The sequence below is a fragment of the Haemaphysalis longicornis genome, unplaced genomic scaffold (genome assembly GCF_048455015.1).
Source record: "Haemaphysalis longicornis isolate Haplotype H1 unplaced genomic scaffold, Haemaphysalis longicornis Haplotype H1 scaffold_4, whole genome shotgun sequence".
Lineage (NCBI taxonomy): Eukaryota > Metazoa > Arthropoda > Arachnida > Ixodida > Ixodidae > Haemaphysalis > Haemaphysalis longicornis.
The window spans coordinates 83,185,850-83,213,358 of NW_027526361.1; the positions used below are offsets into that span (position 1 = coordinate 83,185,850).

At 45.8% G+C, this 27,509-nt stretch overlaps 1 protein-coding gene across 2 annotated transcripts in view; it reads left to right on the forward strand.

Annotated features, from left to right (window-relative positions):
- LOC144178942 (neural cell adhesion molecule 2-like) overlaps nt 1-27,509 on the forward strand; it is a 199,049-nt gene that overhangs the window by 158,171 nt on the left and 13,369 nt on the right. For both annotated transcript variants that reach the window (XM_077707096.1, XM_077707097.1), the window contains exons 4-7: nt 3,322-3,525; nt 4,301-4,597; nt 13,001-13,291; nt 19,960-20,247. In XM_077707096.1, the coding sequence (XP_077563222.1) occupies nt 3,322-3,525; nt 4,301-4,597; nt 13,001-13,291; nt 19,960-20,247 (1,080 nt within the window). The remainder of the gene's footprint in view (nt 1-3,321; nt 3,526-4,300; nt 4,598-13,000; nt 13,292-19,959; nt 20,248-27,509) is intronic.

The following is a 27,509-nucleotide window of genomic DNA, read 5'->3' on the forward strand; positions in this document are numbered from 1 at the left end:
ACTCGAGTTCCTCCTATCTACGTTCGCATTACAGTCATATTAGTGAAGCTCTGCTCCAGCATTTTTAGCCTGTTAATAGCACTGCGAGCTACAAGTACACCGTATTTTCTTGCTTGATTTCTACAAACTGATTGTACGGCTCAACTAACATGCAAATGCCAGATGTTTGCGTCATCATTACAAAGCTACCAGCGTTCGGTCTTTGTTAGCTGACTGGATGAGCGCGGGTGGCTATGGAGGCGCGGCAGCATTGAAGCAGCGTCTTCAGCGTTGCGAACAGTATAATCACCGGCTGCTCGAATGGCGCCGCGATCAATTCTTTACGCTCGCCGCCAGAAGCTTCTTCCAAAACAAGGGAGAGTCTTGGGAGGCTGCACGTCTAGAAACAATCGCCGCGTGGTGCCCGCCTAATGGCTTTGGAGTGGCAAATCGAGACGCTCCCCGCTCTATCTACATTACCATAATGTGGTGCCGAGCGTTCAAAGATTCATTGTGGAGGGCAGCCGCGGAGCGACGGCGGGACCCAGAAAACAAACGCCTGATTGCTGGTCGTTCCGCCGTAGTGACTTCAAGATCCATCGCTGAGCTCTTGTTACTTTTGACCTCTTGTCTCGCCTACATTCGCAGCTTTTTTTAGGCCGGGATAAAGAAAAAAACTCATTACAACTTCCAGTCGGCTGCCTCCTCCTTCGTCGCTCTCTCCTCGAACTCCGCCGCAATTTTGAGTAGCAATGCGTGCGCAGAAAATTGCACACAACCAGAGAACATCGATTCTGCTTGTTTCAGTCTCTGTATTGCAGTATCCCCAGGAAGTTACACTTGACGTAGGATTGTAACAAGAGGTAAAATATACTGATATACTTGCATCTGTAAATATTTTAAGAGAGAGTGGATGGGAAAGCAGGGCTCGTTCACGCCATAAAGTTCTCCTACGTAGACGTGTTAGCTGTACGTCACAATGTTAGAGACTAAGCATGTTCTTTGCCAAATTTAGGAGTATGTTTGCACTGACAAACTTTGCCTGTCCAATGGACATTTGATGACGGTTCGAGAAGGGGAGAGGGGTTATCACTCTAAATGTGCCTCTACCTAGCACTACTTACACAACATTGTAATACACTGAAACAAATCATTACGCAATGGATTAGGTGTTTAAACTTTTTTGATCAAGCAGCGAAAGCAGTTGGCGGAGTGTTTTTAAGGAAGAAAGTCTTTCGTGGGCTAGACATATTTTTAAATAGGATCTATACGTTTGTCCCACAAATCACTCAAAAAAAAAAAAACGAAAGCAAAGAAAACTGCCGTGGTTCGCGCGTGTAAACCATGCTTGTCGAGGGAAAGCGCGAGTTTTCACCGAGAGCGCGCGGTTGGAAGAAGACAGCGCCTCCTTGTATCAGTTTCTGATGGAATGCGCCTGTACTCCTTCCCTCTACTCCCCTCTCCACATTCGTCCCCTTGAAACTAACGAGAGAGTATACGCTCAGTTTACACGCAAACGCACATTACGCTGGTGTGACCTTGGATGAGCTTGAAGGTCAGATAGACGCTACGGGGTACTTTCCTGGTTTGCACCTGAAGTAATTGAGCTTTCGCGCTAAAATTTAATAATCAGGAAAGAAAGTCAGTAGAGTCGGTCGTGCAAATCGAGGCGATGTCTCATTCACCGAAAACGGAACACAGCGGGCTCCCGTTGATATGAAGACCACGGGATCGAAAACACTTCGAATTAACCGAAATTCCAATTAACAAATTAAAATAAAAGCACAAGAACAGAATCGCTACCTGTCCGCAGCTCGTCGCCCTTATTGAGTTCGTTCAGAATCTCCCCTTTTGTCGCCAAGTCAAGGGTACGCCACGGGTTGCCATGATAGTTGAGACTTATATAGCTGAAATCGAAGTGTAAGCGACCACCACAGAGACCGCTCACGTGCGCTGTGCGCCACAAACAAGGTTGGGGACCTCGAAAAAGAGAGATGCGTAGCATGGCGGGAGCCTCAAGTGGCCTCTTGCCATATGAATGTACGCTGCCTTAGCTGCGATGGCGCGCCGACATCAGTACAAAGCACCGCGCTGTTCTTGCGTGAGTAAAGCCTGATCCTTTTTAGTCCGTTTTGTGTTTTAACCAGCGTAATCCAGCCAAAGCGGTTATCCGCTTGAAAATTTTGAACGTTACCGCGAAATAAGTCTAGCCTCATGTTTTTTATTCAATACTCCTTCGAATTAACCGATGGGATGGGTTTTAGCGTCGAGCTATCCAGAAATTTCTTCCGTTGGATTGCAGTGGACCATTTAATCACTTGTAACCCAGTGTAAACCGACAAAAGGAATACCGCAGAAACCTAACAAGAATGCCTGTCGCACGACAAAAAACCTTTTTGTGAGAGCAGAAACGCTGTCGTTACGACAAAGCCATCTAAATTTATGACACACATTTATGTTGTAACGACGAAGGCAATTTTCCCCACGATAAACATTCCTGTAGTCGCAACAGAACGGCCTGTCGCTACAACAGCCATCCTGCTGTCGTGACATAACCAGCTGCCAGAATCACGACAGAAGAATACTAGACGATAGTACGACACGAAAAAATACAACAAACTACATGAATTTTTCTTGTCGTTATTTTCGAATGCCAATTAACTTTAAATTCCAATTAAGTGACTTCTAATTAGATTCGACTGTACTACCGAGTTGGCCACACACAGCGGGTGACTAAAATGTGTTAAGATGAATGATAGGAGCTCCCATTGAAGGTTGTTTAGCGTGAGCCGATACTTCGCAGTGTGTAGTACGACGTACCGTTCAGTCTTCAGAAACACTGCGGGTCAACAGTGCAGAGCAACACGAAAGATATCTCACGATATCGCTCTTGTTTTAAAAGTTATCTCAAGGTATGTGCTTCACAGAAACGCGGCGTCTTTGAGCTGAAACATTGCTGTTTTCTTGGGGTAGGAGTTAAAGCAAAATCTGAACTTTTGGATAATCTGTGAAGTACAAAATGCGCAACTGAATTGAAAGGACGATACAAGCTGAGGAATGTTTTCATTTAAGTGAAACATCACATCCTTCTTTCTATCAGGTTTTGTGTGAAGGCCAACGCACGCATAATAGTGGCTTTTTCAGAAATGGATGAGTTACATGGAAACTTCGACAATGGCATCGTCATTCCAAGTCATTAGCAGCAAGCAAGCGTGTACACGGATTTCTTTTCCTCAAAAAAAGCTCATCAATTGAGCATCCCTAAGTAAGATCTCAACAACACAAAATCTCACCAACAGGGTTACGATACCCCTCCCCCCTCTTGTTTTTCCCCCTCCTCAGGACGTCCTCCCCCAGCGGTGACGTGGTGGCGTGGTCCCGAGCTCGTGGATGAGAGCTACGCGCTGTCTCCGCTGGACGTGGTGCGGAACGAACTGGTCATCAAGAGGCTCCAGCGCTCTGACCTGCTCGCCACGTACACCTGCCAGGCGTCTAACACAAACCTCACGATGCCTCGGTCGTCTTCAGTCACCATCAACATGAACCGTGAGTATAACATTATGCACACGTATAGGGAGGAGTTACGGCTCCTTACCGGGTGACATAGTCGCATTGTTGCTTAAAATCGTAGTCCGGCAGTCGTGAAAGAAATGCCGGTAGTCTACAACGCCAAAGAAGGCATACGAGAATGGTTAGACTATTTTTTGACCGTTGGTGAAGTTATATTTTTTATTAAATTAAGTAAGAAAGAAAGGAAGAAAGAAAAACACGCGCCCAGAGTGGGTACCGAACCCACGCCTTTCGGTTCGGTTCGGTCCCCACTCTGGGCGCGTGTTTTTCCTTGTTTCTTTCGTTATACTTAAATTAATAAAAATATAACTTCACCAACGGTCAAAAAATAACCTAACCATTCCCCTATACCTTTTTTGGCGTTGTAGACTGCCCCGGTATTTCTTTCTGTATTTCTTAACGAGCCCCTCATTTCCAAATTATATATATATATATATATATATATATATATATATATATATATATATATATATATATATATATATATATATATATATATATATATATATATATATATATATATATATATATGATGATGATGACGATGATGAGGTAGATAAGGGAAATGAGGAGGATTTGGAGCAGGATCAGGAGGAAGAGAAGAAGTTTGAGGAGAAGGACGGGGAGGTGGGCGACGACTATGGGGATCACGGAAGGAGAGTTTCTTCTCTATAGTATGACCACAAATTGATGATGACAATGCTGATGGCATTGATTGACCCCGTGAACGCTTCCTTGCTCACCCGCACAGTGCGGCCCCTGGACGTGCGGATCACGACGCTGAAGCGGCCGCTGTCGGCGCACCGCAAGGTGGAGCTGTCGTGCCAGTCATCGGGGGGCCGGCCGGCGCCGCAGCTCACCTGGTGGCTGGGCAAGAAAAAGCTCACATTTGTGCGCGACAACGTGTCCGTGGGCGAAAACCTCACCACGAGCACCGTCTCCTTCGCTCCCAGCACGGACGACCACGGCAAGTACCTCTCCTGCCGCGCCGACAACCCACTGCTCTCGGGAGCTGGCCTCGAGGACGGCTGGACGCTCAACATCCAGTGTGAGTGGTCTTGAAATTGTTTCGCTAGCACCTAGAGGCCCTGGAGGGGTGATGTATAAGCGAAAACTCTACATGTTATACTACCATGTATGTAATAGCACAGTTGTTGCACTGTGTGTGTGATAGAAGTTGCTGAAAGTTTTCGGACTATGCGTTCGTCATGCAGTTGATGCAAATAAGGTGATTATGATGATTATGCTGATGACTATAATGATGACGACAATGATAACTATGATGTTCGCAGTTACTGCTGACCGAAAACCGTAATATATATTACATATCCAAATCTGTGGACGTTCTTGACGCGTAGCGAAACCGTCTGACGTGCATTCCCTAGTGGAGGCCCTACTTCCCCTTTTCCCACCTTCAGGGCCTTTTAGCGCTTTCACATCTCCACCTTCTATACGACTCAGACATAAATATGTACATCTGAGCAGCGTGAGTGCACGTTGCTTTGATCGGAAAAGCAGCGCCGCAGTTGCAACAAAAAACCGGGCCATATCCACTGACGTGAGACCTGGGGAGGGGTGAAGCATGCAATATATAAGTCTATTCGTGGCGCTTTAGTATTTTTGCCCATGGAGAAGAAACTGTTGGTGGGCAGAGGTATACAGATTTTCTGTAAAAGTCTCGCGTATTTGAAGCACGAAACGTTCTAGCGCGATGCGTTGGAAAAGTGATGGCGCGGTGTTTTAGTACCGTGACTACATGGAACGACGACGACGACAGCAGACGCCGACAGCCCAATTCCCTCAGTGACTTCGACCCTAAAATGTAGCAGCACGTGAAGAGAATGGTGCTAGTAACGTTTACATGGTCATTGTGTTCAATTTTGGAGAGGGCGGTGACACGCAAGTTAACCCCCATATGCACACGTTACTGGTTACAGCTTCCCGAGTTTCCGGAAAAAACCCTGGAACGTGACCCGGGCATAAAGACCGACGTTAGAAAGACTGAAATACGTTTGCGTTTTCAGAACGTTTCAGCAATCGTTGCGTAAAATGCTTGAGAAGCTTTTACAAAAGAACAGTGCGTGCACATAGCTTCACCTTAAACAAGTCGTGGTATGAAACACCGTGCAATCATTATTGTTACTGAGAGTGTGGCGTCGATAGAAGACAATGCGTACACAGCTAGATAGTTCATTGATGAAACAGTCATGCAGTTGATGCTAGAAAAAAGACGTTTCTTACCTCAAAATCTGGGATTATCCTGCGTATTTTCCCAGTATCATCGATATTTAAGTAGAATACGAGCTTCCTCTGTACGTCCCCTCATTTGTCATTCGGGCTTGCATAAAAGCCCCGTCACAGGATTTGGGTGTGTGTGTGTCCTCAGAGATATCCCCCCCCTCCCCCCATCCGCACATGTTCACTTAGCTGGATACATCAAGGACGATGACAGCTGGCCGTCAGAAACTGAACAACTTAATGACTACATGGAAGCAGGGAAAACGTGGTTCACCCAGTACTGCTCTTTCTTCTCCTCCTGTCAACCCGCACGCATACAATGTAGGAGATTGGCCAGTGAGGATGACACCTACCTTCGTAGGATTAAAAAGCTAATCACGTCATAAAAAGGATCCACGGACCATTTACGTGGAACACGTCGATTGCAAACAGCTTATCGCAGACTTTTTCGGCATCATCATCGCAGTTGGCAGCAGAGAAGTTCACGTAAATGAGTAGCAGGGGATTCCGCATGGTCCCTCAAAGAACTCCCTTTTTTGTTCTTCTTTTAAAGAAGTGAAGAAAGACGACGTTAAGGATAGGCGGGGTAAAGGCTTCAGCCGCCAATTATTTGACCACAGGATTTGTTTTGGGCGATGATATGAAGTTTGGCTGAATGACTTCAGTTTGCAAATGATGAAATTATAGCAGCTTATCGATTCAGCTTTTAAAGCGACACTTTCAGCCTCTCACTCACGTCTTATATACTCCACCAGAAACGTACTGCAGGAAAGCCAAACTTCAGTGAAGATGATGATGATCGTGGGTGAAGTTAGGGAAAAATCGCCTCCCGTGGTCGGAATCGAGCCTGACTCGGTGGTGTTATGAAGCCGACGTCTATCCTATTGCGTCATTACCGTATGGTCGAATCAGTTTAGATTTTGAGAGGGGTGCATGGACATGCAAAATTAGACAGAAAATGCACCCCTCCGTCTAACAATGACGATGGTCGAACTCTAGGGAAAGCGACGGAATGCCTGTATCAGAAAGCACCGCAAATGAATGGCTTTGTCTATAGTACCATCCGGTGGTATTATCACCAGTCCACTCTATCGACGTCTACCGGCTTTTTGTAATGAAAAATTCTGCGTCTGAAACTGCATCGTTCTGCATGACGTAAAACAAGGTAACCTAACCTAAAATAACATAAAGTGACGGAATTAACAAAAAGAAATTTTTTAACGCACCAAAAACTAACCTAAGCCACGGAAATTATCGTTCAATTGAAATGTGACAAAAAATGCTGCAAGGGCTGGTCTCGAACCACCGTCCTTGGCATAACAAAACCACTGCACCACACTGACAGACATTTTAGGCGGTGCTAGCCAAGTCCTAAGTATTCGAACGTCGTCGGATGGCGCTCTAGACACTGCGTCAATGAATAGGGTTCGCTCGCTGCTAGCTTCGTTTGTTTTGGTGTTGGATGTGAGTTTGAGAAGCTTCCCGTTGTCGTTATGACTGAGCGGCAGTTGAATCTTTGAAGTTTTGATTGGGAGATGTAGCGGAAGAACAACGAAAAGGGGGTTTATTTATATTCTTCTGTAAATTTATTCGTCTGGTCTTACCGCTCATCTACGCGTTTTTACACATATTATGAGAGCCCGAAGAAACATTTCAATTGTAAAAAAAAAGTGGGCTATCCCTTAGAAACGTCTTTGGAACCCAAAACATTTTTAATTTTCTAATATTCTGCATCACCCGCGGAACTTTCAAAGCTGACGCTGTCATTGTTTGCGGAGCGGATATTCGCAACAACGTTCATGAAGATTACAAATAGATTATAAGAAATTAAAAACAGGATAAAACCACACAATATCAGTTTAACGTTTAAAGAACCAGCAAGGGGGGGGGGGGGAGGGGTTTTGCCCTAAAATATGAGGGAAGGAGATAAAAAACATTAGTGAACACGTAATGTCCTCGTACAATAGCTACATGCTTTGCACTAGAGTTGTTCTATCAGAACAGAGACAGCAGTTTACAATAACCGCACTGCGAGCCTATTTTCTTCGTTATTGAAATTAGTGCTATTTTACTATCACGTATGGGGCTCTGTGCACGCATTGCAAATTAATGTACTGTGTGGGTGGGGGGGAGGGGGGGTGATTCTCTGGGGTCGTTCAACTTTTGACACCATTTTCAAGAGCAGCCATAATTTACTGCTAAGAAATTACGCGAACCAACTGATCCGTGAGTCCATTACATCCATTCGTAAGACACGCTTAGTTTAGCTATGGCGCGCTAACTAAACTTCTCAGTTTAGAGCGTCAGGCAAAGTCGTGATGGTTAGGTTAACATGTGGTATCGTCCTCTTCAGCGCCTAGACGGAACCCGCTCACGCGCTGCTACACTGCTCTGCCATCCTGCCCTTCCACATAACCTATGCACGCCCTTCTTAAGCGTCGTGTGCACTTTACGACTCCCACCAAGGCCTCTCTATATTAAAGAACAGTAAAATACGGCGACAGGGCAACGCACGCACGCACGCACACATGTTTTGGTGCTTCAGGAATTTCTTTAACAAACTCCGTCGACAAGCCGGAAACGCGTAGTATATGCATGCTTGTGCTTGTCTGAAAAAGAAAGCTCGCACTGCGAACATCGCGTAAAAGCTTCTGTAACGTGAGCTTCGGCACTGCGTGGGAGTCCAGGTGACGGGGAATGGCGTACGCTTTCAATATCTGCCACCCGACACAGCGTTGTTGTCTGTCGCTGCCCTGGCTCCAGCGCGGTTAATGAACTGTCGCAACGGCCTGGAGCCCATGCCAGAAACCCTATCAACATGCGGGATTGGTTTTTTTTTTATTACTTGGTGTCCTGCGGCCGGCGGTAGTTTTCTCTAATGAATATTGCACGGCGGGCGTGGGTCGTTAGCTGAAGACGCGTCAAAGAGAAACCTGGTATCTCGCGTTGGGCGTGTCAAAACAAAACACGCCGGCTGAGTTTCATCTTTCCGGGAGGCGTCACAGCGGGTCAGCGACGAGGGTGGTGCCTTCGTGCCAAGTTCGCTGGTACATTTCTCTGCGAAATAACTTTACGAGAACCCCACCGCTCGTTAAGCTGTGTTAGTTGTAAAATAACTGGATTAAAAGAACAAACCTGTAAATAAGTGGACTAAAGTAGATGCTTTTACAGACAAACGACGCTTTTATTTTGCTTAACAGATCGTGAAATTGAATGTGTCAACTGTCGAAACGTTGGTTCTTGGATCGCGCCTCGTGCTATTTATAACAGCCAGCTTTGTGTGGACGGGCATATTTTACATGTACGATAGGACCTAAAAGCACAAAAAAATGATGCGACAGCATAGCGGCAGTAGAAATGGTTTTCGCCACCAACAATGATAGCTCCACATCGAAGGTACCATTTCCGGCAGTCGTGTAGTGCTGTCGTAACGTCCCACCTTCGTCTTGACGTGACAGCAGTATACTGACATTCTGGGTGCAGAGGGTACTTTGACAATTACTTCTGCCTTAGAACATTTATGTAGGTATCGCGCAATGTTTAATGCTAGATGGGCATACTTTTCTACGGCTGCACGAATAAATTCAGCCAATAGTGTGTAGGCTGGAGCTTTGCAATACGAAATGAGAGATCGAGATACTTAGGGAAGCGAGCGCAGTTCTGCTTCGTCTTTGATAGCCTACGAGAAGCTACTTGTAATCTGAGGCTTGGGCCTGCGGTTTGCGGTGCCTTTACCCACAGGTGTTATGTTATTCCTTGAATATCTACTGTGCTGCGTTAGTAGGCGCAAGGCGGGGATGTTTTTAAGAAACCTCCAATAATGAGTGCTTCTGAAATCAGAGAAGGTGTTTGCATTTCTTGTTGGGGTTTCTCGCTAGAAATTCCGGCAGTTAACAGACCATAAACACATAAATAATATTATGAAGACTCTATTGCAAAATCCTGATAGCGGTAATTTATTTCCGGTAGTACTGTACTTTTCTAGAAATCCTAAATTCTAAATTCCTGATATAGAACTTCAGGAATTATTCATTAAAACTACGGTGCTTCTGTAAATAAACAAGATAGTGCTCATCTTCTTTAAGGGCTAAGCACATTAGGGCTTTGGCGGTCAGCCTCTCCTGCCGTCATCTCATATCGTCACGGTAAAAGTTGTCCAACGATAGTCAAAAACAACTCTATAAAGAAAAAAGCCATTTCGAAATAAAATAACATGATCTAAACGAATTTTAAATGCAGGAATAACCAGGATTTAATTGCATTAATAACAAAAATGTGTTAAATACCGTCTCAAATTTGGTTTCAAACGCCAGGTTCTCTCCTATAAAGCATACTTTTTGGCATGCAGCTGCGTGTGACGCGAAGACACCTTTCGGCCAGTCTGTCTCTCACTTTATTATTAAATCCGGTTCAACGAGAGAGAGGGCGACACCGCCTCAGCAAGCACGCGATTTCTCCTCCCACCGAAACTTCTCTGAGGCCCAATCAGCGCGCGCCGTGTGACAAGAGAGATACTTACAATCTCTGAATACACTCATATACTGAATGCTTCGACCCTCCCCCGGTTTGCGGTACTGGAGGTGGCCGGGGATTTCTTTTATTTGCTTTGTCTCGTCGAAGCCATGAAGAGCTATAAAGTTGACTGCTCTGGTGGGGTCATCACTTGTCATAGATGGAACTCATTTGTTAGAGTAAAAGCAGTGTAAAATGGAGTTATTTTGAGTAAAAACAGGGCGTTGTTAGAGTTAGAGTTAATCAGCGTAAATTTTTTTCTGGGGGTCTGTCAGAAGAATTCAACCATGTAGGTGTGGCGGCAGCAGTATAGCAAAAATTGGTCGGGGCGGTTATCGATGTCTTTAAACTTTGTCAGGGTCTACGAATACGGCGGACTTAAACCTCTGCGTGGCGTTTACTCCTAACACGCGAGACACAGTGACTAACTTTTCACATTCACTGTCCGATTACTAGCGGACACCCAAAGTTAAAAGGAGAGCGAGCGAAATTGGGTGCATCTTCATTTCTTGCTGAAGCCACCTGTTCTCCGTTGTAGACGTGTGCAACGGTGTAAATTTGATAACAAGAGCGGGTCTATCGAGCGGTTCTTTCGACTCCCGGGTGTTCAAGCCGAGGGTAATAAAAGAAACAATGAGGACGGAGAGGGTACATTTATTTTTGGCACCTGCAACAGCAGCTGGCGCCAAAGGGACGACTCGACGGCTTTCCTTATCGATTGAGCCTTGCGGGGAAGTGATCCCGCTTCTTTCGAAAATCGTTATTGCCTTGATAGGACTATTCGCCGAGCGATAGTTTTTGTTCGGTTCTTTTAGAACCTTTTGTTTTCTCTTCTTGTCACCCCTCCTAGCGCTTCCGTCTGGGCCCTTCGTTTCGCTTCGAATTATACCCTCATCAGATTCACTTCGTCCTCGCCCGTTTTCGTGCTCCATTGGACTCGGTTCTCATCGTCTTATTGCCAGTCAGCGGAAGGGTAGAGAGAGTAATAGCGTACGCCTTTTGTCGTTAAAGGTGAGGGAGGGTTGCCAGGATTTTCATTGACTGCCATAGTTATCTTTATCTTTTCTGTGCCCTGAACCTGCGTAGAGCTTCGCTGGTACCTCAAGCAGTACATTTTTTTCCCTTTGTTATATAACTATTTAAGTATGCTGCCTCGAATAAGCTATGTCCCAGCTGGGTACGTGACGGGTCGGTTTGCGTTGCAGGTAGAGGCAGACACGTGTTTCTAATGTTCCGCACAAGGAGCTGTCGGGAAAGCTATCGGGAGAGCCCTAATAAAGTATGTCCTTCTATAACCGGAAACCGCACTTTCAGTGCATATGAGATGGTCTAGATGTGTTATCCCTTATCAAGTAGCGGGATTACTGCCGCTTTCATTTGGGTATTCATGCGAGTGAAAAGCGCAAGTAATGGCCGAGTTATAGAAGAGTGGAGTAACCACTGAGTGATGGAGTGTACGAGTAACTGCCGAGAGATTGACGAGTGCGAGTAACACCCCCTTTTCCTCATCAGGAATGGACTGCCGCACCTGATTTCTCTTATCACGCTACTGAGGACTGATGTGAAAAAACGCTGGCCCCCGCACGCAAAGACATCATTGTATATAGAAAACTCGTGTAGGTCTTTTGTTTTGAGGAACTGCAAAAAGTATCAATTCCCCACTCAAATACATATTTTATATCAAAGCATCTGAGCGGTAATCCTAATAGTATGGTGATTGATGGAATATGCAGTATTCATAGAGCTTTCAATACATACATTTTGTGGTAACACCGCTTGGTTCCTTGTTACGCACGAATGCAGTTCGCTCTTAGGGTGTGTTTTGTGGACATTTTCACCCAGTCTCTCACTACTGAAGCTCAGACACTGATGGCTTGATATTGCTTTTTTATATTTGTTTGTATGTTTGAAACTAAGTTTACATACAAACAGTGATTTTATGGTGGAATTGCAGCCCGTAAGGATTAGGTCATTTCAAGTAACTTGTGCTGACGCATAGTGCAGGGTAGGCTGTTTAGTTTGTCCGGCACGTTAGCACAGCGTAATTTGCTGTTTAGCTTTGTTTTTCCGCTAAAGAGTGTAGGTACTGCTACCACCATGCAACGAATATACTTTTGCGTGAATAATAAGAATATGTGCCGCATTTGTTGCTTCGTTGTTCGAAGTGGCCGGGTTGATATGTTGGGGAAACCCGAAAATATTGGTCTATCTGTACGTCCATCCGTCCCTCAATTAAGTCTTCGTCCAAAAGTTAAAAGAATACTTGACACAGAAGTACAAAGAGAGGACGCAACGAGTCTATACCACCTGGCGGCGCTCCAAGTTGAAAACTAACGAAAATTCCAATAGGTGGCACGCGAGCAGCGGAAGGCGCGAAAATTGAATTGTGGCTAGCAAACACCCACGAGAGAGAGAGAGAGAGAGAGAGAGAGAGAGAGAGAGAGAGAGAGAGAGAGAGAGAGAGAGAGAGAGAGAGAGAGAGAGAGAGAGAGAGAGAGAGAGAGAGAGAGAGAGAGAGAGAGAGAGAGAGAGAGAGAGAGACGCTCCTACGTGGCAGGGGCGGCTGTAGGCTATCGTCTTTTTACAGCATTCGCAGCGAAGGGATACCCGGTGAATTTCTGCTGAGCGTGCGTGTTGCTGCTAGTGCAGAGTGTGCAGGCATGTGTGTCACGTATACGGGGGGATGACCGTTCATTCGCAGACGTTCCACGGCTGAGTCTATCGCTGGGGGCCAACATGAAGCACAAGGCCATCCGCGAGGGCTCGGACGTGTACCTGGAGTGCAACATCCAGGCGAACCCGGCGGTCAGCGAAGTCGGCTGGAAGTTCGAGGGCAAGCCGCTCTACAGCAACCTCAAGCAGGGCATCATCGTCAGCAACCAGTCGCTCGTGCTGCAGAAGGTGCGCCGCGAGAGCCGCGGACACTATCAGTGCGTCGCGGCCAACGTCGAGGGCGAGGGAGAGAGCGACCGCGTCCTACTCAGGGTGCACTGTAAGTCCCCGCCCTCGTCTTCTCGCTTGCACGAATACCGTATGGTGGCTCATTGGCGTGTGTTTTAGAGCGAAAGTTGTGAGCGAGCCGCTATCTGTGCTTGGGCTCTCCGCTCTGAAGGCAAAAACATATTATGGTCTGTAAAGCATGCTCCACTGTACGTGTATTCTTAATGAGGGAGAGCCGACTTCATGTTGAAAGACTTGACGGGCGGAATGTAAGAGTAAAGAAAGCTCCGTAAAGCGTTTCCATACAAAGTCCCAGCGTTACATAAATGGAAACTGAGAGGAAGTGTTATTGGGACCAGGAGGAGGAAACATTTCATGCAGTTTGCCACGTTCTTGTAAAACAAAGAGGCAGTTTTCTGGGGCGTGCTCCGATTTGGTCCTATGATTCAGTGGCCCACAAGATCCGCACGCACTTGAAGCCCCTGTGAGGGATCCACCAAGACAACGTGGTTCGATCGGATACCAGACAGATCTGGAAAAAGAAAACAAAACCGGGCCAGACTTATGTTTACAGTGAACTGTATGGCACATTACGAGGCGAGGCATTGATCAAGAAACGGCAAGAATGACGCACACTGTGCTAGGAATTCGGAATTTAGGGCGTGCTTACGAGCTTGCTGTATTCAAAAGGTTCCGTTTTTCGTTTTAAGCACTCGATAACTTCCTAAGGGAAAGGTGAGCTGCAAATTTCGTTAAAGGGGCCATGTGTCACTGTATTCTTTAAAAAAAGGGGTTAGTACAAACATGCACTTAGTAACCGCATTTTATATTCTTAACCCCACATTTGGTGCAGACCATTTCCTAGCAGTTAGAAAATACTTTAACTTTATAAAACATAATAGATATTTTTATAACATATATTACATTCACTTTCACTTTATACCTCACTTAATACGTTATAACTGCTACAAACTTGGTTAGCGTCACTTAAACATGCCCGTATTAATCGGTAACATAAAGCCCTCCACCTGCGGAGATGCTTCCTCGAGTGCACTCCCAATAGATGAACTTAGGACAGGAAGTGAAAATTATAGCGTTAATATTCTGGGACAATAACAGACACCTTAAGGTTCGGAAGTTGAGCACGCCAAGTTCCAGCTTCATCGAGACAGCGCCTCGCGGGGCCGTGATGGCCATGGCTATGGCCATCACCATCCACCAGGCTGGCCATCTAACAGGCTGATTACTAATAGCGGTAATTTCCGTTAGAGAATTCTGTGAATGGTCTCTTAAATTAGGAATTAGGCAGAAAAATTATTGCTAACCTTGCCCAGCCCGCTGTATTGCTAAAGGCTCGTGCACTGCAGCCAGATGATCAGTAGAGGCTCTCGGAAGAGTAGAACAGGTGTTGCAGCCAGAGACTGTTTATTGAAGGGTAGAGTGAAATTCTGGATTACTCAATGCATAAACATCTGACTGTAAAAGAGGTTGCGTGAAATATCAGCTTCGCATTGTGTGATAGGAACGTTTTTTTTTTATTACAAGGCTTTAATGAGTTCATAAAAAGCAAAACCCGGAAGCTCCAAACACTCTTTAGAATCTTGGAGCTCAGTGAAGACTCCTCATAGATTTTTTAGAAAGAGTCTTTTAACGTTGGAGATCTTACATTGTTGGTTGGGACATACTGCATGAAGGATGGGCGCTGTTTAAAATCGTGACAAGCGCTCGCTTTTGACTGCTGCTGCTCAGGCGTCACGTTTTCCTGTACGATCAAAAACTAGAAGGCACTAATACGGGCATCCTTTGAAAGGTTTGCTTGAGGGCTGCGTATTCTTTAATTTGGTGCGCCTCGTTAAAAGCTGTGAAGCGTTCTCATAACTCACCGATATTCTGGCGGGAACTACTGAAGTCTTTTTAATAGAGTGGAACACTTTGGTTACTTAATCATACCTCACTAAGGACATTGCATACTGCAAAAGATTAGAAAAGACTTGGAGGCAAGACAGCACGACTTTTTCACTTCATTGCTGGTACTTTTTATGCGTTACACACCCTACATATGTTTATTAAACCGGCCCATTGTCAATGCACGTTAACGACTTTGTTTGGTCTTTCAACAACGAGGCTTCCACTTGGAAAACTGGGCGATATTTAGCGTTTATCCTGTTTGCGTATACAAAGAAGCACTTCATCTAAATTCCTTCCTACCCGCAGCAAGATGGCGATCATGCTTCGAAGTACAAAAGGCCTGCGACAAGTTAAGTCAACACGCGTTACGAGCGCAGGTGTCGTATTGCATTGTGAATTTACCCACAAGAAATTGACGTACCAGCAAGCGGTACGCCAACTTCACCCGTGACACTTACAAGAGAGAGGAAGTAAGCAGCAGCTCAAATTTTGTGTTTTTTTTACTTTCCGCCTTTAAAAGGTACGGCTAAAGTAAACCTTTTGCCGTTTGCATAATAAATGACGCTAGCTTACCCCAATTCTGACACTACAGAATCATCCTGCGACTTATTTGCTCACTTCTTCTGAACGTGCTCTTTGAAGGTACTTTTCAGGTGACAGTCAAGGGTGCTCATTCACTCACAACAAATCATGAAAACGTTACGTGCGAAGCTAAAATAAAACTTGCGTTGAACTGTTACTTCGTCATGTTCTTTATTTGTGTTGTTTGGCGCAGTATTCATTTGCATACTGCCTTCTTAATGCTTTGAATATCAAGCCAGGTATAAAATTGAAAACATAACAATTTATTGTTCAACACTCGCCACGACGAACCGCGTGCAATAGAAAAGAACTTCGAGACAAAAAAAATAACAATAATGGCGAATGACCAGGTCGACATGTTCATTTTTAATTAAACGTAAAAATGGAAAAGAGTAGGAACTTGATAAATCGCGAACTTTTCACATATACAGCCGTAGACGATTCTTGAAAAAGCCCTTAATTCAAGAAGTTTTCGCATGTGGGTAAATTGGGTGCTTAGTCTTTAAAAACATACATACTGGTGAAAACGGTGCGTTCATAGGCAGGGATAAGAGCAAAGATAAAAAACGGCTGACATCGCGTGCAGCTATTTTTTGTCTGACGACTTGGCACTGCTACAAGTCTGCAGTGGCATATACAGAAGAATATTCATGACAGCCAACCTTTCAGAATGCAAATATTAGCGTTTCGTGAACAAGTAATGCCCTTCCTGATGTAATGCACGTTTCGTGTTCACGATGTTTTGCTTTGCGAGGCGAAGAAAAAAAAAAGAAACCTTTATTGGGGCCCACATTAAAAAAAAAAGTAAGTGATAAATAATTAGTAAAGTAGCAAGAAAGTTCTTGTTGAAATTCTGATATTCCAGTGAAGCATTCTCACCACAACAGCAACAAAAACAAAGCGAACTGTGGAACATCCGATTGTTGCGGTAAAATAGCCATGGTCGGGCCTAGTGCAGTATAAAATAACGTACCCGGATGGCATTACGGCTACTGTAAATACAGTCAATCATACTAGGAAGGACTCCTGGTTCGCAGGCAGCCTGTCTTACAAGCACATTCTCTGGCGACCTTAGTATGGCATTCAGCAACAGCCTCCTAAGCAGGGACGACTAAAATGGTGGCTATCAACACCCAACTGCCTTTGAAAACTACCACTGCGTCCACACTAGCAAGGAAGAAGTAGAATGGCTTTCAAAGCGATCATTGTGGGAGATGAATACAATGCGCGTGGGGAAGATCTCACAGCGAGCCATCTATTTCGCGTTTTGGTTTTCTACTAAGGTACCATTTCGATGGAGAATAGCGTCTTTGTTTTCCCTACGCTGCTATTCCCTGGTGCTTAAACGTTTGATGCTACTGGGAAGGAACTAACAAAAACAAACCAGCCAGAACCTTATGGCAACTGGAGAGTAGCACACAATGTGGCCGGCAAGAACTTGAGACGTCGTGCTCTTCTTGCGAGAACGTGAGATGTTTCCTCTTTGTTTTAGCAGTTTTTTAGGTCGCTTATATTGTTTTTCTTTTGTGAGCTTTGATTTGCCTGCTGTCTTGTCTCCTCTGTTGTTTTTCTTTGTTCGTACGCAGCTGCAGCAACCCATACATCATAAGCCGACCAAAGCTTTCTCCGGGAAGTGGGCGTTACTACCATAATGTTGCGTCACCACTACTGGGAAGACATCCTTTTTTCTTGCTCCTGCCGTTCTGCGAACAGAATGGAATACATGACCTCAGGAACATCGAGCTAGCTGATGGCACGCGAGTTCATTTCTTCCCACTACGGCACTCTCTGTGGAGATGTATCGGGAACTTTTCCTCGTAATATTACAGCCCGGATTTGCTTGTTTATTGAGATTACCTCCTTGCGAAAACACTAACACTCCGCAGACTCGAGAAGGCTAATGCTACGTTCCAGGAAACGCGAAGAAGAGCTTCTTTCATCCACGCAATCTTTTGCGCTGCTTTCGATTGCGGTGATGCGGCTATTGTGCTTATAGCTGGTTGAGTTATTTCAATCTTTTCGCTTCCGAACCGTCACTTTGCGTCAACTATTTGCCCTGTTTCGACATGCTTTATCCATTGGAGGCTCTTAACGCGGACCACACTTTACCACTGCAGCTCGTGCCGGCGTGCTCCGTAAATAAAGAACGGGCGGTGGCGCTTTGTGCCAGCGATAACCTTAAATCCTGCGCTCTCCTCCTGCTGTAATATGTTTTGCTTTTTCTTCGCATCACTCGTTAAGCATGGTCGTAAAACAGATAGCGGAGAGTTAGACATCGATCAAGACTTAGCATGCCCGCTGACATGAGCTAAGCGGTCCTTCGCCCTATCGGCAGTTTTCTTTTGCCACAACATCGTCCGCGGCAGTGGTCTCCGTGAAGCAGACCCAATATCTTTCATCGCGATGTTTTTGCTTAGTATATACGGCCGCGCTGATTGCATGGCTCTCCTCGAAGGCATTTTGTTCTTGTGTTCCGAATCGCCAAACAGCAGCAGTCCCTCTTCGCCGGTTTGTTCTCGGCTGTGGTGTAATGAATGGACCGGCCTAGTGCAACGGCTCCGTAAGTACAACGCTGATAAGGGACGCAGAAGACGACGAAGCGTGATATGGTCCGCTCTTATATTGCCCGCCGACGTTGGATATCGTTTACCAGGAGGAACGGTGCTAGAAGCGAAGACATGCGCGAGCAAAGTAAATACAACAAACACCCCGTTGAATGCGGCAAATTTGCGCTGGAAACAGGCGTCATCATTCAGGATACCGTCGTAGTTACTTTTGGGGCGACGTTTGCTATGAAGGATGTTGATATGTCATCCCAAGACTTGGCTTTAAAATGAGCATCACACAAACAACCTCTTCCTGCAGGGAAAGATGGGAAACGGAGTTTTTAGGGGGAGAATCCAGTACAACGTTGGCAAAAATAATAATTCTCGCTTATTGTCATCACAAATTTCATGTATGATAGCTGGCACTGAAAGAGGCAGATACTGCAACACAGGTCAACGCGGAATAATAACATTAAATTTGTGAAATAACAATTTTTATGAACACGCCACGTGCATCCGTGCTGCTTCTAGGCGAAGGCTGTTAATTCCGCGTGCTTTGTTAGAGGCTCTTCTTTGTTGACGTGTATAAAAATAGGGCTTAGTTGCTCAGTTTTTTTATGTACATATTTGAGTTTTTTAGATAGTCCTGTCCCTTTAGATAAACTCTGAGGCCAGGATACCTCCATTATTAGCTAAAGTTCCAATTTATTCTGCCAATTGTACATTGTTTCTTGTACTCTTAGAATTTCCGTATGATGAGTATGATTCGTTGACTGATGCTAGTTATATTTGTGCTTCGTTATTTGAAGGCAGTACGTTTAAAAAATGCAGTAGCTGGTACGCCTGAGCGCGTCGCAGGCGCGTTGAAAGTTTGGCTACGCTGAATGCTCTGTTTAGTGTTACCTACAATGTACTAAACCAGCGTTTATTTCCTGCAGTAATGAAAATGTACTTCGCAACCCTATGTAAATATTCCTGGCCAGGAGGTAGCAGGAGAAATCTATGTAATTCTTTAAACACATTGGCTTTTAGCCCCTGGCTACAACACAAAAACCAGAAGTATTACCTCACTTTACTAAACTATATAGCTGTTGACTTCAACCGAGTACCAAACTGTTACCACGGTAGTCTTTGGTTTCATGTCCCAGCGTCTGGATGACGTAACGGACAGCGCCGTTGCACTTAGGTGCCCGCCTGCAGCTTACAAATAAGATTGGCGGCACTTTAATTGTTCTTCAGAGGCCGTTCAATATTACGCAGCACTTTGGTGGTAGTTCTACTGCTTAGAAACAAGATATCGGTTTGAGAAAAAAAACTTAATTGAACACCTAGTCTTACGGGATAACTAGAAAACATGGAGTAGACCCAGATAAAATTTAGCGCGTTTGGGAATGGGCTGCCGAAGCAAATTTTCACTACGCGCTCGGGATGACGTGAAATGCTAATATATCTGTGCATGGGATCGCGTTATGGAGTACAGAAGGAGGCATAGACTTTTCTTGCAAAATCTGCCTGATACTTTAGTTGTGAATGACGCCGCTTAAGCTATCAGAGCAAATTATCAGGTTGACTAGGGCAAGAAGATACTTTTGTTTCGCACACAGAGAATAAAATGAAACGCCGAAACCAATGTGGTGGCCTGAAAAGTACCTTCCCCGTTTTGTCTTTGCTCTTTTTCCCTCAGATGCACCGGTGTGCAAAAAGCGCCAGAACCTAGTGTACGGCGTGGCGCGTGACGAAGAGGCCGAGATCTCTTGTGAGGTGGAGGCCGACCCGCCTGAGTTGAGCTTCAAGTGGTCGCTCAACAATTCTCTGGAGGTTTTCGACGTCAAGAGCTTCTCCGTGAACGGCACCAGCAGCGTGGCCGCGTACAGACCGCGCTGGAAGCACAGCTACGGCCTTCTCTACTGCTGGGCTGCCAACGCCATCGGCAACCAGCGGGAGCCCTGCGCGTTCCACATCATCCCCGCAGGTGAGAAGGAAACACCTCCTTGCCGTGTCGAGTAACGGCACAGATCCCGTCCGTTTCGTTCAAATGAGTCTACTTTGATAGTACAATTGCTGAAATAGGTTTGACAAGAACGCGCGCGAGCACTTCTTTGAAAATTATATTTATATGCAACCATTAACCATATCTGGTCGCAAGAGAAATACTAGGCTTCAAAAATGCGGTTCTGGAGCCTCAATTACCTTATGTGGCATTTATCGTGGTAAATTTATTCTCAACCTCCGACTTCACTTTAAATTAAAAATCAGTGTTTTCCACCTCACGTAAGGACCAGCATCGTAATTGAGATCGATGACCGGAAAATTACGTCCACCTCAGCATGCCTATTGAACTATGTGGTATGCGTCATCTCACGCCTAACCTAATCCTTAGATCTACCTCACCTCAGGCTCAAGCTTCGAAGCTGTGAATAAGGACAGAATAAGCTTAAATGCACTGAAACGGGCAATATACTTGGTGCTAGCCAACTAGTGTACTGTTTCGTTTTGAAGAATAATGGTAACAACTGTGCTTACTTTCATCCGCCTGGCAACAGATATATGCTGGTCCATACAGTAGCGTATTTTTCCGACCCCCCTTTAGAATATAAAAACGAAATACGCCTATGCTACTTTGCTTTGCAAGCACCATGTAACTATCCTGTTGTGTCTGTGTTTAATACGAAAGTAACATTCAAACTGTAGGGAGCTTTAAAGTCTTATCTAGGAGAAGTGTTATTCCCTAATTTTTGTCACTAGTATTCTGGAGGATTCTGTGCAGTGTGGGTGAACGTCGCACGCTTGAGGTAGTAGGGCTACCTGCCGAAGAACGCGAGAGCTTTTGCTGCTGCAGTGCTCCCAGGGCACACTGTTACGGATGTCGGCTGAGCGCTCCCTTTTTAAAGCAGGCAGCGCTCGGCACTGCAGTCACATCACAGAAAGAAATAATGAACGATATTTGTACGAAGTCCCAAAGTGCAATCGATATCTCTGAATGGTCACTGGCAAGATTGACGGACATGGCTAGGTGAGGGGTGCGACTGGTAAGCACAGCCCGCAAAAAAATGGGTCAGAGGCACAAGTGTTCACATACACTGCATTGCTGTAGGCCTCACTAAAAGTGCTAAAGCTAACAACCCTTCGTATTGACAGCCGCCTTACCGGTAGCTACCAGAATTACAGAGGAGACCGAACCAACGCAACATTCCGTGCTCAATCGTCGTTGCCATCGACTCCCCTTGTAGAGGACAAGGAGGGATTTGGGAGGAAGTGGGAATGCTGCCGATTACGGCGTCAGCAGTTCTAAACCCGATGGCTTTCAGTGCCTAAATGACGAGGGGTCCAGCAGAGACAGCAAGAAGAAGCAAGCGTCGCGAGACGCCAGAAAGCGTAGTGGCGCAGTTCCGACGTGCAGATGCCTCTTCGGTAAACTTGCACTAAGCCAAGTATATAGGACCATCGAAAAGTTAAGCAGGAGTAAACTGAAATTACATAGTGCTCCAGTCGGAGCAACCGAGCCACTGCTGGTCGTTGTCAAAGGCAGAAAGGTGGGATAAGGCGAAACAACAGAGTAAAAAAACAATGACACTAAACATCGGCGTTTTGAAACACTACCGCTGTTGCTTGGCTTGCGCTCGCTACTGCTGGACTTCTATTCATTGCAGCGGCATGCTTTCGCCTGCTGGAGGTCAAGAAAGACAATGGAAAAACAAAAATACAACCATGAAGGAACGAACAAAACAGACGCAGACGCTGCAGGAACGTGACAGAGACAACACTCGCCATAGCTTTCATATTGTATCCCTCATTGATACCTGGGTCATTGGCATTACCTTTCATCGAGGTAGTGAGGTAAGGGGCAGAAGCCGTATGAAAAAACGTGATAAGAAGAGGAGTAATCGCAAAAGAAGAGCGCAAATACGATGTAACGCCAGGAACTAAATGTAAGGTCAATCGTGTCGATCATAAATATTGCCCGAGGCGTGGAACGGAGGCCCTGTTGGTACTGTCCGTCGTAGGCTCACCTACATTTTGAGAAGGCGGCGGCTTTACCGCGTCTAGGCGGACGTCAATGGCTTTTATTCACGCAAAAGGCTGTCGTTTGATTTCTGTAAATCAAACGTTGTACCTTTGCTAACCTGCAGCTCATTTTCTAGAGAAGAAGTGCTCTGCGGTGCAGCCATGCTGGCGTAGAAAATGGGGTGGGAGCGGCTACCCCGTTGCAAATGCCGACGCTGTACGCCGCACAACCCATACTCCTTTGGAACTGATGGATGGAACGTACGAAACGTCCAGCTATATGCATGGTTATCGGTAACTACTGGAATTGTAAGCTTACGTTTTCAAAGCTGTTTTAACGAATTTTTCTCTTTTACGGTCTTCCAGGGAGTGCAAAACCAATCATACTTCTGATGGAAGCTGTTGGTACTGGAAAATAGTTGCTGCGAGTTCTTGCGCGAGGCTTTGGTACGGCAGTCTACTACGATGGTAGCTTAGCTGAGTTTGAAAAATTCGCACGTAGCTCATAAGAAATGGATGAAGCTGACGGAAATGAAGCACTTTCTGTAAGCAAAATCCACGCGCAACGACGACTGTGTAGACCTGGCTGTAAACACACCCGCACCTTTCCTCACGGCGCAGCGTGGCGCTAACTGTGCTCGCGGAACGATGTAGGCACCGACCGCAGCAATGTCGCTGCTCACCAGGTTAGTACTCATGGCGAAAACAAGGGTAAACTTGCGAGGAAGGGGATGTTAAGATGGAGGAAAGTTCGCTGAATATCTCCATCCACACTACTTGTGCAAGCGGCTGTCACGTTACTGCCTTGGTGCTAAGCCTAAAGTTCTTACCGTCTACCGGCTACGGAGGGGCCTGGTTGATGTGAGTGCTTCGAAACCACCGTAGTGGATGTGTCCCCGTACTGGGGCAAGAGTCAAGCCGTCCAGGTGGCTCACGCTGATTAACACGTCATTTACTAACTTCGTTTGCGGGGGCCTAACTTACTTTTAAAAGGTGACTTTGAACGTGGCGCTTCAAGGGAGGCTTCTGAAACGCGCGGTGGCTTTGCTTATTCATGCCGTTTTTCGACCTGTGCGTAAGGCTGCTTTAATAAGTCAACCACTGCGTTGAAGTCAAGTTTGCTTTCTGGATATCGTGACAAGGTTGTTTAATTTTTTTGTCTGTTCGTCTGTCATAGCAAAAACCTTGAATTCGAGGATGATTACGCTGCTTGGAGTTTTCCCGATCATTGCTTAGCTAGCGAGTGCGCGCGTAGTTCAGTCATTGGGCGGCGCTGACAACCAACTGCTGGACTGTCCAGAGTTAAATTATTGAATGCTCTATCTTCTGCAAGATTTCGCGTTAGTGGCGTTCGTTTTTCCCTCTGAGCGACTGCTCATACAACGTTCGGACATCGCTGTTCCTTTCCTGCGCGCTGGAACGAGTGAATGCTTGAAGCATTTATATTTATGGTTGCCTCAAAACTGACACTGGGCAAGCTACGTTTTTGCTATGAGTATTATTGGTGAACATAAATAGCAGCATCGTTACGAAACGTTCTGCTGTTAATTCTGCGTGGCTCTTCGTGACGTAACGGTTCTGCTCCTACCGAAAGGTTTACGAAAGGCCGCCTTTCTCCGCGCGCGAAGCTTGCCTTCCATTTTAGCAGTATTCCGCAGCTTCCAGCTGGCGGACGGCTTTTTTCCGCGCAACAATGAGCCTAACGGGGAGCCATCAAGATAACCCCGTATTTTTCACAGCCATTCTTCCATTCATTGCTTCAAGCACATCTGCGGAGACGCCGTCCTCTCTGTCTCCTTTATGAAGGTGTCCTGCCTACAGCTGTTTTTAGCTCTGGTTAGACAGCCAAGATCCAGAACATTTGTTCCCAGTGGCTTTGTTTCGCGCGAGGCGCTTTTCTTTCTCCCTCTTTTACGTTTTGCTTGTGAAAAGAGGCTAACTACTTTCCTGGGTTAGTCGTACTTGCACGAACCCCATTTTGCCTCCCCGACATCCTCCTCCGTATTATTTTCCCTCCTTCTCGACATTGCCAAGCAGCGACTAATAATACGCACTCATGTGCGTCACGGAAGCAGCCGCCATTTTAGCTTACGCAGGCGTTTCCTGGCCGATGAGCAAAACAGGGAAGGAAAATGCCGAAGTGACGTTTTTAGTAAACGTCAGGGGGGGAGCTGTTACGAGCAGATTATTCTTGATTACGCTTGTTACCTTTTTTTCCTTCCCCTCGTCGTCAAATGGCCTTTTTACCGGCACCTGCTTTTTGCTCAATTATTTGGTTTGATCCGCGTCTTTTTTTTTAGTTCCCGTCATACGTACGTACTTTCCCGTCGCTATGCTCAGCGGCCTTTAAATAATTTTCTCTTTTTTTTTCTTGCGGTTGTCTGGGCTGCAGCCCACTTTTGTCGCTATTGCTTGAGATCCATGATTAGCCGCTTTTTACATGCACCAGTACAATGCGTAACATCGTTAACCTCACAATAACCGAAGTTTCAGTTATGTATAAGGGAAACCGTGGAGCAAGAGTACGTGGGAAGCCAAAGAGGGAGAAAGATATAAGTGCACAGTTGATAAAAGCTCGCAGGTGTATAAAAAAAGAACGCGTAACCCGGTGCACATGAGTAAGGTGAGAGGAAGTGTATGCGATACATAAAGAGGAGAGAGATAAGGGCAAAAGGAGGATAACGTGAAAGATAAATCCCCGAAAGTTAGGAAGGATAGTAAGGAGAAGGAGCGATGAAGGCTGAACACGAAGAACCGAAACCGTTGGAGCTATAAAAGCTTGCGATTACAAGTTCCCGTTCCGAAGTAGTATTCGCCATTTTAAGGCATAAACAAAGAGGAAACTGCGATACGTCTGGACGCTTTGCCTCGTTGAAGCACCGGTAGGGCGACCGCTGACTGAGAGGCCCTGTTTGGGGGCAAATTGGATCCTCCCTGCTCGGGATGCACTTTCTGTGCCGCTTCAGACGCCTAGGCCAGCGTCGTCGTTCAATTCTGCGGTCGGCCACCAGATTGTATTTTTGTTTTCGGCCGGGTACTCGGCCGCCGCAACTCAAAAGCCTAAAACCAAGCCCCTTTTCTCGGGGGAAGTTTTTTCTACACTAAGCCGAAACAAGTGTTTCTCGACGGCTTATTGTTTCCCCCTCTACGCGGCAGAAATCACAAAATGGTTCGAGTCGTTGCACGTTGCTTGGTACTCGGCTTGCGGTTTCTGAGATGAACGCGGGAGATACGAAATCGAATAAGTTTTTTGGGGACCGGGCTTAGCCAAAGTAGACAGCATTGTGCGAGGTCCGGAGCTTAGATACGCTGCTCGGTTATGTTGACCGTGTTCGAAACAGGGACAGAAGTAATTTTTTGCCTTCCCGCGTCATGGTTTTAAAGCGGAGGGAACTGAAGCTTACCGTCGGAAAGGAGAAAAAAAAAAAAAAAAAACGCCTTCAAATTGTGTTAAGCTTGTTTTTCTGAGAAAATGCTGTACGGTCCTCGACGTCACGTGGTGCGGCGTTGAGAATGGGAAAAACTTTATGAATAGATTTTTCTGGTCAACACAGCCATTGGAAATTCTTGTGGGCTTATTGAAGCTGCTTGTGTTTTGTGCTTGGAGATTCTGGATGCCTAACATTATTGTAGGTTTATTGACCATTTACTCCAAGCCTTGAGTGCACGTAGACCCAAGAATAAAAGTCTACGAAATGGATTACTTATGGCAGACAGGAAGGCATTCACTGAAATGAGGTCGCAAAGCCTTCAAAGCTGCAAACGTTGCCCGTGCTGTCCGCTTTTTCGCAGCGGAGCCGCACGTAGCCTGTGAGGCAGCCCTACACGACGTACGGAGCGACGGGCATTTAATGCACCGAAACTTTACCATTCATCTATTGTGCCACAAACCCCAGCTTAGGCTTAGGTTGCAAGAAAATTTGTCTTCATTTCGCCAAAAACTCTAACCTAGGCTTAGGTTGTCAAGCGGAATGTTACAAAGTTGCGTTACACGGTTACAATGTTCTTTGTTAGCGACCACTAACGCCATCCTTTATGTCACGGTACTGCTAATTTTTCGTGCCCCCCCCCCCCAAGAAAAAAAAAAACCGAGCCTCCGTCACACAACCGCATTTCTCGAGCAGGTCTTTCACAACGAGGCGATTTTATTTCCTGGAATTGCGCTGTAACAGGGAAATGAATGAAGATGACGCAGCCCGTATACTAAGGAGTCACGACTGTTACTTGAGCGCACAAAAATCGAGCACTGCATAAAAGAAGACACGATGACAAGCGCAGGCTAACAACTGGATTTTTATTAATCACTCACCGCATGTATAACCTCTTTGATAACACCTGCCCATGATCAAATTTGTACCTATCCCATCATAGACACAAACACAAGAAAAAAAAACATTTTACACTTAACATTATCCCATGCCGTCTAATCACTTAATGTCCTTAACGGACAGCGCTACTGACGGTTGACTTATGGATGTTCCCTTTGTTGTTTGACCAGGCTTTGTCGTTTGGTCAAACAATGGCGAGCACTTTTTTGTTGCGCACTGCGCACTATGCGCAGCCAGATGCGCGTATGGCCGACCTTTAAGGCTGGACATACGTTCTCTGAGCCTGGCATTTACGCATCTCCTCGTTTGACCGACGTACTGGTGCCCACATGTGAACGAAATCTTGTATACAACGTTTTTTTTTTTTTTGCATTGCAAAAATTTGTACATGCAACGCCTAGCACGTTTACTAGCCTTGCTGCTTGACAGTCTGTTAACCGCTGGGCAGACACGTTCCACTTTGTTTTTGGCAGCAAAAGCCACATTCACGTTGTACTTGGTGGCGGCTTTTCTCGAGCCTGTACGACAGAATGAAGAGTGCATAGCAAATTGCCGTATCATAAAGAGTGTTAAGGCGAATTCCAGGAAATTGTGTTGCGTGCGCGCGAGAGAGAGAGAGAGGGAGAGAAAGAGAGAGAAAGAGAATAACATTATTTCTGCCGAGGCTTAGGTGATGAAGGCGTGCCAAGTAATGTTGATCCCTAGTGGTGGTCAGGAGCTGTGCTGGAGTGAGGAGCTCCCGTGCACCATTACCAGGTAGTAGGAAAGTTGGGTAAATGAAGTTGGGGCAAAAAAAGGTGCATCCCAAATGGCGCATGGCATCTCGAGCGCCACATGCCGGGCAGTTTTGGGAGTGGATATAATGTGGAAGAAAGTGTATGACAGCTGAATCTTACCGGTA